At 36.0% G+C, this 12,028-nt stretch overlaps 1 protein-coding gene across 2 annotated transcripts in view; it reads right to left on the reverse strand.

The window, feature by feature from the left end:
- Window positions 1-12,028, reverse strand: part of FBXO16 (F-box protein 16) — a 57,527-nt gene that overhangs the window by 13,631 nt on the left and 31,868 nt on the right. For both annotated transcript variants that reach the window (XM_087437375.1, XM_087437376.1), the window contains exons 6-7: window positions 7,817-8,049; window positions 2,224-2,326 (exon numbers count right to left, since the gene is read on the reverse strand). In XM_087437375.1, the coding sequence (XP_087293501.1) occupies window positions 2,224-2,326; window positions 7,817-8,049 (336 nt within the window). The remainder of the gene's footprint in view (window positions 1-2,223; window positions 2,327-7,816; window positions 8,050-12,028) is intronic.

Here is a 12,028-nt window from a genome sequence, read left to right on the forward strand (position 1 = left end):
GATGTGAAGCCGGCCTCCGTGGCCTGATAGCCACAGCCCTGGAGAGATGGCCTAAGGAATCTTCTCTGCACTCCTTTACACTCCTGTGCTTTCTCCTCTTCCAACCCTTCCATTTCACGAAGCTTTCACTTCTCTCAGCATCACATGCCCCCTTTTCCACTTCCAGAGGCAAGGAATACTCAGGTGTTCAGGTCTCAGATGCCTCCTGGGTGGGGCTTTGGGGGTCTGTCCCTCTCATCCTCGCCTTTATAATGTGTTCCCCTAAGTTTCGCGGGCTCACCTGTTTCTCTAGTTCCTCCGGAAATCTTCCTAGATACGCCTGTCTAAATGATCTGGTACTTTCTGTCGAAGGAATACATGATTTTCTCCATCACCATTGCACCTGGGCCCTGTCTCCCATGCTCTCTCTACAGCTGCAGGTGTCAGAGTTTTACTCCCGACTCTCCTTACGTCTCCTAATTAAATTTCCTCAATACCGTTTCGTCTTCTCTTAGCCCTCCATACAGCCTTTCTTCATTTTCACAATCATCTTGCCTCACTTAGGAGGTTGCTTATTTCCCCTGAGGGATGTGGCCGCCAGTGAGGGCAAACTGCCACCGCGTGGAGAGGGGGCCTCAGCCATACGCGGCCCTGTGGCCCACACAGCCAAGCCTATCACTGGCATCGTTCCCGAGTCAAGGATCATAGTCTACTTTTGGAGGGTTTAATTATGCCTTATGCTCCTTATCAAAACTACCAAGCATAAATAGTGATTATAATTAGTATGTTTACATAAACAATACAAGTAGATCGATACCATCACACACTTCATTTATTAATAGCTTAATTGTTCTCTATCATTGTTTACTTTGCCCTGGTTTCCCTTTCAGCTTTAATTAGCATAACTTTTTAAGTTTTTAATTTATAATGAATATATTAACTTAAGCAAGCCCTGCCAGTGTGTGGCAGATGGTAAATGTCAAGAGCCCATGGGGAAGGCTTCTGTTTAGCCTGTGATTTTTTGTTTTGTTTTGTTTTTTAAGCCGGAGAAATGTTTGACTGTGCTGATAACTTGTAAGCAGACATCACCATCAACGTTTATCGTCCTTCAAATTCCTTGTTCTCCCCCTGATTTCTCTTCTACTCCTGGCCTAGGAGGAGCCAGGAGACCAGGCAGAAGCTTGCCTGAATGGCCTGTGTGATAAGCCTCATAAAGTTATATTTCTCAATTAATGGTTTTCACTGACAATTTTACTGCTCTGCTTTAAGCTTCCCCATTTCCTTGGGCGTCTGTACATATGTCTGTGATAAGTCTCATCCAGTCTAACAAAATTGGCCCTCAGAATACAGACTGCCCTATTTTAAAAAGCTCATCCCTCTCTCTCTCTCTTTTTTCGGAACATAACACTTGAAAATACATTTACACAGAAGTAATAGGGCCTTAAAGCAGAGCTATAAAAGTGATTTATTCATGAGTACATACTTATTCCTCTCCCAATTGACATCTGTTTTACATTAATTTTCCTTGAGTGTCTATCCTCAGCTTTTTTCTAAATCTTTACTTCTAACATAAACTTTTTATTTCACCCTTATTCCCTTCTACTTTGCTCCAAAGACTCTCATATGTGCTGAAAGGGATCTACTTGGTTCAGAACCACAATGTGGGAAACGGTGCTATGAAATGATAATGCTCCCTGGTCATAATTACTGACTTTATTAGGGAGCCAGTTAGCTATTTTTTAATTAGGGAAAGCAAAGTTCTTAATTCATTTTTTCTGAAGTTACTTAAAATGTATTTTTATAATCATGCCTTCCTGGTAGCAGGAAAGCTATGGAAAGCATACCTTTTTCTTAGGTCAGTGGAACCTTCATTCTTTAGACATGTAATTTCTACAGAGAAATTTCTGTAGCCTCTCTCCCTCCACTCCAGAGGACTCACAGCACAAGAAACAAACAATGATAATAATGCTCCCTTCCTACTATATAGTTTTCAAAGCAGATTCATACACATGAGTTCATCCAGTCTCTTTTTTTTTTAAACAGAGGAGAAAACAGAGGCTCAGAGAGATTAAATAAAAGGCATCTTCAAGGTTACACAGCCTCTCAGTCAGTGTCAGAGACCAGGATTTAAACTACCACTTGATGATCCTGATTAAAAAAACAAATTCAATGTCACAAGTAGGATTAGAGATCCAGTGACTTTCATCAATGTTGTGGTGGGAATCTTTTGTAAACAATACTTACCAGTGACTGTGCTTTTCTGAGCTTGGATTTGTCCTGCAATTTATTTTTCTTATCATGTGAGTGTCGGCTGAAATCTGGGGTCATTTCGTGTTTTTTCCTTCTTCTGTAAATTGGAAAGCATTGGAAAAATTACAAATGATCATTTTAAAACTTTGTTGGTTTGCAAAGCTATCTGTCTGATTTTGTTGTTCCTGTGATTTAAAAGATTGTCTTCATTAAACTGGAAACGAGCCAAATGTCTATCACTAGAGAACTGGTTGAATAAACTCTGGCACATCCACACAATGGAGGACTATGAGCTGTAAAAAGGAAGGCAGAATATTTCTATATAAAACTGTGGAGTGATCTCCAGGATATACTGTTACATGAAGAAAGAAAGGTGGATAAAAGGGTATGTACTGTGTGCTACCATTTATTTCAGAAAGGGATGTGTGTGTGTATATTTGCTTATATTTTCTTCAATGGAAGGATTATACCATAACATTTTGAAAAATGGTTACCTATAAGTAGGATTCCCATGTGATCCAATTAATAACAAGGAACAGTTGGAGGGGTAGGAAGAGAAGCTAGACTTCTCCAAATATATCTTATTTTATATATTTGACTTTGGAACCATCTCAATTTTTCTCAAAATTATAAAATAACATGAAGGAAGAAAATCTCTAAAATCTAAAAACAAAATGAAACAAACAATCTTGTCTTTTGAGTTGGTGGCATTACCACACAGAGAGGAATTATTTCGGGGGACTTTAACACAGTAATTTATCTGAATATTCTTAGCAGAATATATCCTAAGGACAAAAACACAGGCAAAGAAATATTAAACATTTTTCAGTAATCCTATTGTTTGTATTAATATTAATATTTGTTTTCTAAAACTGTCATATACATTAGGATAAAGTAGAGATCAGCAAACTACAGCCCAGAGGCCAACTCTGGCCCCCTGCCTGTTCTTGTAAATAAAAGTTTGATTGGAACATAGATGCTTATTTTTTGCATACTGTCTATGGCTATTTTCAGGCTACAATGGCAGAGTTGGGCAGTTGTGACAGAGATGTGTCCTGCAAAGCCTAATGTATTTGCTGTCTAGCCCTTTCCAGAAAAAGTTTGCCTAAAATAATAGATCTAGGCAATGATCATCACTAGTCACTAACATCACAAAAAGAGAGACAACCAGAAATTATGTGCCTCATGATGGAAGTACATGATCATTACATACTCAAGCCTCTAGATCTGACTACCAGCACGGCCAAGTACAGGAGACAGAGGAACACGGTAAGCTGCATGTTGGGAGTATAATCAGCAAAATCCAGAATGTGAGAAGCTCTACAGGATAAATGAGCTGATTTCTATAACAAACAAAGTGCAAGGGAGAAAAAAAGGCCAGAAGGGAAACCTATAGATCAAAAAGAAAGACTTAAGTGACACGTGGACCAAATGCAATATGTAGCTCTTACTTGGAACCTGATTAAAAAACCAACTGTCTAAAAATATCACACACTTATGAGACATTCAAGGAAACCTGAAAACTGACTTGATATTTGATTGATTATACTAAGGAATTATTCATTGATTTAGATGTGATAATGATATCATGCCATGATTTTTAGAGTCTTTTTTTTTTTTTATGAGGAAGATCAGCCCTGAGCTAACATCCATGCCAATCCTCCTCTTTTTTGCTGAGGAAGACTGCCCTGAGCTAACATCCGTGCCTGTCTTCCTCCACTTTATGTGGGACGCCGCCACAGCATGGCCTGACAAGCGGTGCATCAGTGCACGCCCGGGATCTGAGCCCAGGCCGCCAGCAGCGGAGCGTGTGCACTTAACTGCTATGCCACAGGGCCGGCCCCTAGAGTCTATCTTTTAAGGATAGGCATTGAAATATGTATGAATGAAATAACACGACATTTAGATTTGTCTCCAAAGTAACCTGGGGAAGGCAGAGTGGGTGGGGAATAAATGAAACCAGACTGGTCATGAGTTGAAAACTGTTAATGCTAGATGATGGTTACAAGGAGTTCTATTCTCTCTGCTTTTATATATATTTGAATTTCCATTATAAAAAGTTTTATTTAAAAAGATCAACTTTGCCCAAATATTTCTTGCTGCTTAATTTTCAAAAATTTCCCCCAACTTTTAGTTAAGAAATTTCAAACATACAGAATAGTTGTAATAGTACAGTGATTACCCATATACTCTCCAACTACATTCAACAATTAATAACATTTTGCTATTTTTGGTTTATCTCTCTATATACATAAATACATACACACAACATATATATATGTATGTATTTTTACCACGCCATGAGAAAGTAAATTGCAGACGCTTCACTCCTAAATACTTCAACACTCATCTCCTAAGATAAAGACATTTACCTACCTAACCACACTAGTATCATCATACCTTAGAAAATGAACAGTAATTCTTTAATATCATTTTATTTCCAGTCCACATTCAAATTTCTGCAATTGTCTCAAGAATGCTTTTTATAGTCTTTCTTTGTTGAACCAGAATCCCATCTAGATTCCAACTGCATTTGGTTGTTATATCTTTTATGTCTAGAACACTTTCCCCACCTCTTTTTCCCCCCATGGCACTCTTTGAGGAGTCCAAGAATCTGGTCTATTTTGGTGAATGTAGCACATGCACTTGAAAACAATGTGGTTGTGGAATTGTCTATTTATCTCTTTAAATCTGTCAATTTTTGCCTTATGTACTTTGAGGCTTCGTAATTAGGTACATATGCATTTGTAACAGTTATGTCTTTCTGTTTAGTTGATTTCTGTATCATTATGAAATGTCCCTCTTTATCTTTGGTAATACTCTTTGTCTTGATGTCTATTTTATCTGACATTAGTGGTCATTCTTTCTTTCTTATGCTTACTCTTGCATGGTACATCTTTTTCCATCACTTTATTTTTAAACCCATCTGTGTCTTTATATTTAAGATGTGTCTCTAGTAAAAAGCATATAGTTGGTTCTTGCCTTTTTATCCATTCTGATAATCTCTGCTGTTTAATTGGGGTGTTCAGTACATTAACATTTAATGTAATTATTGCCTTTCACAAATAGTATTTGAGTCTCACAGAAAACTCAGGAAGTTATCAGTTTATCTCATGTTAATGTACCATTCATATGCCTGGGTATCTAAGTTTGCCTCTCTCTCATTTACCATCCTAGTCCAGACTAAGCGCCACGTACAAACTCTTAAATACTATCTCTAGGGATACACTGATCAACACATAGTCAGTACATTCACAATGGTTCAAAATTCAAGAGTTCGAAAGGATCTACAGTGAAAAATTTCCTATCCACCCTTGTCTCTAACTTACAGTTCTCCTCCTTCAAGGCAAATGATAGTATCAGTTTCTTGTGTATATTCCAGAGATATTTTATGTATATACAAATATATTTGTTTCTTTCTCCTCCACCTATTTTAATATAAATGGTAGTATTTTTTTCAAACTCTGTTTTGTACCTTGTTTTTTATCCCTCAGTACTTTCTAAATTATCAGCGAACTAATTGGACTTTTTTCTGACACAACTAGATGAATTTAAAGTTCATGAATCAAAAAGCTACACTTCTCTCAAAATCAAACATGTAACAAGTATTGCAATGCCAGTCAGTAGGGATATAAAGAGGAGTAAGGCATGGTCTGTGCCCTCAAAGGGCTTAATTCTTGCTTAATTAGGGATACCGCTCTCATCTCATCTCACCTCCAAAGGGACACAAATAGTCCTGAAAATATGTGCGTAATCTTAATGGCCAAGTCATCAGGCCTTATGGGATTACCTTTTTCTTTATTAGCCAAATAATACAATTTTAGAAACTATCCTACACAAGAAGTCCTTACTTACTATGTGTCAGGCACTATTATAAGCATATGTCACATATATTAATCCTCACAGTGATGCTATGACTTAGGTATTACTACCATTGCCATTTTATAGATGTGGAAACTGAGGCACAGAGGGGTCAAGGGACTCCCCAGGGCCACATAGCTAGAGGTGTCTGGATTTGAACCCAAGCAGATTGGCCCCACAGGCTGTACACTGTTACTACCCTATGCTGCCTTGATATTAATCTGTTGAAATATATTCTAAAAACATGGCAGATATATTAAAACATTCTCAAATGTTTCAAAATTTGTTTCCTTAATTTCTTTTTTATCCTGTATGTGTGTGTGTTAACAAGTGAACAGTATATATGTATATACAGATACAGATGTATATTTTCTTACTTTGTCATCTTTCTATACTATGGGTGTCATACTATATTCTTTTGCAATTTGCTTTTCTCGATTAACAATGTACCCTGGAAATCACTCCTTATCAGTTCATAGAGATCTTCCTCTTTCATTTTTACAGTTGCCTAGTACTCCATTGTGTGAAGGGACCATACCTAGTTTATTCAACAGACATTCTCTTATGTATGAGAATTTATTTCCAGTATTTTAAAATCATAGACAACGCTGCAATAAATGTTCCTGTGCAGATGTACTTTTGGTATTTTCAAAGTTGATTCCTAGAAGTGGAATTGCTGGGTCAAAATGTAAATACATATGTATTTTTGCTAGATATTGTCAAATGTCCCTCCATAAGGTTTGTGTCAATTTATATTCCTACCAGCAATGTATGAGGGTGCCTGTTTGCCCACAGCCTCACCAATAGAATATATTATCAAACTTTAAAGTTTTTGCCAATCAGATAGTTGAAAAAATGGAATCTCTTGTAACTCTGTGCAAAAAGCAATACTGGAAGGATAAACCAGAAACTAATTAGATTTGTTACTGGGAATGGGGTAGAAAAGATGACAGGGTGGGAGTGGAGTGGTAGACATGGGGGGGGGTGGTACTTCTCAGAGTATACCTTTTGTACACTTTTTGTATACTTTTATATAGTTTTAACTTTAGAACCATGTGACATACCCACACAGAAGGAGATATTAAAAAAAAACCCATATAACTTTTGAACACAGTATTATGCGTATATACCCTCAGACTAAAGGCAAAAAAGAGCCATAAACAAATATTGAATTCTAGTTAGTAGATTTGTTTTAATAGTGATCTGGGTCAGCAATTCTGAAATTACTTTCAGAGTTTGTAAGTAAATATATACTCTGTGTGTGTGTGTGTATACACACACTATATGTAATACACGATTTTATACAAAATAATACAAAAATAATACATATAGACATATATGTATATAGTAATATTTATGATATGTAATCTTTATATTATTATACATTAAATAAATATGAGAGCCAGGTTTCTCTCTGTCAGAGAGGGGAGGTGCAAATATGGAATAGGAAAAGACTAGAATGAACCCTATGATGCTGGATTGGAATTTGAGGTATTGAAATATTAAAAGAAGCTATAATGTTAAATCATTACAGCTACAAAATGCAAACAAATCCTAATGAACAGGGCTAATTTACCAATAATGGTTTGTTTACTTTTCAATTACTTTTTGCTTCTATGTATTGAAAAGCATTTGTATTTCACAGTAAGTTCTATTTTCATCTACTGAAGTGCCAGTAAATTGTTTCTGAAAGCAAAGAAGTGGAGAAGGGCATGGAGCTTCTCACCCTTGCCAGATTTGCTCGATGGGGTCACAGTTGTCCAGGTAATTGAAGCGAATGATATCAGTTGGGTGCTTGTCGGAGGATCGCCAGGGTGGGAGTTCTTTCTCCCCTGGCTGATTCTTCTTTCTTAGAGAGGACGAGGGCGGGAAAGCTGATGAAGCAGACTGCTTTTCCTCTGGAGAACTGCTTGTAACTGGCTGCACATCAGCAATCACAAAGCCGTCTTTTGGAGGTGTCTAGAAGATTAATTATTTCCATTCTTAAAACACTGTAATAATAATGACAATAAAACAAAGAATATCATCGTCATCATCACCATTATCACCACGATGGCAATGATAATGGTAACAATGATTACAGCAGCCACCAACCCAGGAGTACTTGCTATGTGCCAGGCGCTCTCTCAGGAAGTTTTCACGCATTATTTTAGTTAACCTTCACAATAACTCTAAAAAGTAATCGTTACTACTCCCATTTTACAGAAGAAGAAACTGAAGCTAGGATAAACCAATTAATTTGCGCACTGCTACAGACATAGCAAGACTCAGAGTCAGAAGTTGAGTCTGGGACTGTCCTGCTTCCAGTCCACGCACTGAACTCTCTCCGGTACTGCCGCCTCTTCCGCCACATCATTATGTAGTTTTTCCACAATTGCAGTTAATTTGTTGATAAAAATGTACACTTTCCTCCCCAAAACAGTACTGCAGCCCTAATTACCATAGAGACAATTTCGAGTTATGTAGGGGTGGACTACAGATTTTACCAATTATCAAAACCTCAGCCGCTCCCAAAGAATACTTTTGCTTTAATTTCCCAAACTGAAAGTCTGTTTTGTGTGTGTGAATTTCATAAGGTTTTTATGTGGCTGTAGCCTCAGGGAAGTGGTATTGGTATGTTGAGAAGCCATTAAAGGCTTAATTTTTGTTCTTAAAGAGATTAGGGAAGCTTTGCTTGGTAAATGGGTTTGCTTGAATTGTTTGTGAAAATTAAGAAATTTCCCAGTCCCTCCAAGCAGAACCAGTTAGTTTCTTATCCTTGTTCCAACTACTCTTTGTATCTATTTCTTTTATAGGCTAGCACTTAGTATTCAGTGTTGTAATTATTTATTTGTCTACCACTAGACTAGGCTCCTTGAAAGCAGGGTTAGGATCATTATACTCTTAGCACCTAGCACATAACAGTATTTAATAAATATTTACCCATTTAATGAATGATTGTAGTCTAGTAGATTAAGACAGTTTATATTACATAATCAATAGCTCATTATTGGTTTAGTATTCAACATTTTGTGCAGGTCTCATTTAGAAGGGACATTCATTTCATTTCTGAGCTTAAATTGAATAAAATCTGTCTGTCTTGCTGCAGGAGGTCTAGTTTAATACACTGGGAATAAATAATATATGATGATAAAAACAATTGCAGGAGGAAAAATTCAGGCATAAATGCCAGTAATTATATAGAAAAAAACACCAGTAATCCTGAAAAGTACAAAATGCTTGAATTTTTAAAATCATGAATGAATGTTGAATTTTTTGTTAAATGCTTTTGTTTGCATATACTGAAATGATCATCTTTTCTCTTTTATTCTGTGAATTACATCGATTGATTTTGGAATATTATGCCAACCTTACTCTCTTTGGATACATCCTACTTGGTCATCATGTATTGTTCTTTTCTTTATATATTACTGGATTTAATATGCTAATATTTTTTTTTTTTTAAAGATTTATTTATTTATTTATTTTTCCCCCCAAAGCCCCAGTAGATAGTTCTATGTCATAGCTGCACATCCTTCTAGTTGCTGTATGTGGGACACGGCCTCAGCATGGCCAGAGAAGCGGTGCGTCGGTGCGCACCCGGGATCTGAACCCGGGCCGCCAGCAGCGGAGCGCGCGCACTTAGCCGCTAAGCCACGGGGCCGGCCCTAATATGCTAATATTTTTAAAGGATTTTTAAATCTGTGTTCATGAGGGATATTGGTCTGTGGTTTTATTTTTTCTTATAAATTCTTTATCTGGTTTTGGTATAAAGGTAATGAGTTGGGAAGTGTTCCCTCTTCCTCTATTTTCTGAAAGAGTTTGTGCACAATTGGTATTTCTTCCTTAAATGTGTGACAGAATTCACCAATAAAGCTATCTGGGTCTGGAATTTTGTGGAAAGTTTTAAAATTATTAATTCAATTTTTAAATTGATAAAGATTTATTCACGTTTTCTATTTCTTATTGAGACTGTTTGGGTAATTTGTGTTTTTCAAGGATTGTCCATTTCATCTAGGTTGTTGAATTTAGTGACATCTTCTCTAATTCTCTCATTATCATAATATTCTCTCATTATTCTTCTAATGTCTACAGGATCTGTAGTGATGCCCCCTCCTTCATTCCTGTTACTAGTAATTTGTGTTTTCTCTCTTTTATTTCCTTGATCAGTCTAGGTAGAAACTCACCAATTTTATTTATGTTTTCAAAGCAGTAGCTTTGGTTTCATTGGTTTTCCCTATTGTTTTTCTGTTTTCAGTTTCATTGATCTCGGCTCTTCATTATTTCTCCCTTCTATCTACTTTGGGTTTAACTTACTCTTCTTTTTCTAGATGAAGTCTTTTTGAAATTATGTTTTTTGGAGTAGATAACGTAGTCTTACAGACAGTTATAAAGATTATTCTAGTCCAGTCTTCTCATTTTAAGGTTGAGGACACTAGTATTAATCACTACCATCTGCTCATAAAATGCTTTCTAAAGCTCTGCTGGAGCATATGCCAGGTACAAGGTATTGAGGGGAAGGGAGAAGGTGATGTTGCTTGAGGGAAGGTAAATTATGCTCTACTCTAGTGGCTGTCTATGTTCACCATCATTGGAGCAACCTCACAGGGAATTACACAAATTATTCAGGTATGTATAGGGCTGACAGTTGACTTTATTAACCTTAGTCAGGAGGCTTTATCAATCTTAGTCTTTCTGACTTAGATCTATTTCTTTAATCAATACATTTAAGATTATTAGTTGCTTTTATTAACCTTTGTGTTTCTGATTTAGGTCTACTTCTTCAACAGAAAAACTAAAGTTTAATACAACAAAGTACTCCAGAAATTTAATACTGAGCAAAGAGGTGGAAATTTTCTTACATCAGAACTATTCATTATTTTAAAATATAGTTATGCATAAATATTATGTGGAAAAAGAGTTACTGCTGAAGATGAAGCATTAAAATCAGTCTTATATATAATACTCAAAACTTCTTTTCATTCTATAAGTTGCTTAATCACTTTCTCTCTCTGCCCGCAGAACAGCCCAAGTTTCAGCTACTAAATGCCATTCCCTGCCCCCAATTGAGAATGAGAGACAAGAAAACTCTTATGAGAAAAGAAGTCATAGCTACGGTAATTTTTAAAATAACTTTTTCCATCACTGCATTTAAAATTTTTCTTTTTTAAAGAAATCCTCATGGAGCACACCAATTACTGAAATCAGAAAAACTAGTTTTATCACTGCAATTGTAAAAATATTAATTATGCATAGTTTATTACTATATTAAATATAGATGGATTCTGCTTTGAGAAAACACAATAAAACTAACCTAAATGAGCAAATTAGGAGTTGACTATTCATATTTCAAAAGGATTCTTCAATTTTAACAGGATTCACTGCAGCTTTTTCATAGAATATGATACTCCTGTGGTTTTAAAAATCATTTAAAAAATTTAATTTACACATAATTTTTCAGGAACTCATCTATTGTCTAAAATGATGCACAACTCTGCATGTGTATAGATCATGCCATAAAGAAAAGGCTCATAAAAATTTCCCACAAGTTATCTAATTAACTGTGACTATAAGAATGAACATAAACATTGGTTATAATGCATAGAAAACCACTAGAAAAAACTATTCTTGCATTATTTATTTTTTATGATTTTGTGTAAATACTTTACATTGCTAGTTTCTAGCTTAAAAAGAACTTTAATATGCCCATTATGCCCTTGCCTAATTACTGATTTATTGGAAAACTTTTCTTAATAAACAATACAAAAATAAACTTCAGCTCACCTGGTAGAATCATAGAAAATTTGAATTAGTAAAGTGAAATCTGATGACCCAAAGATAACAAATGCTGCACATTACCCACAGAGTTCTGACACTGTGGGTCAGAACTGTCTGGTATCTGAGTCAGAGATACAGAGACCCAGGTCCTGGACACAGTGAGGAGCTCCATAGTCCTAAC

This window comes from Ceratotherium simum, chromosome 12 (assembly GCF_057802395.1).
Source record: "Ceratotherium simum simum isolate JZ-2026a chromosome 12, ASM5780239v1, whole genome shotgun sequence".
NCBI classification, from domain to species: Eukaryota; Metazoa; Chordata; class Mammalia; order Perissodactyla; family Rhinocerotidae; genus Ceratotherium; species Ceratotherium simum.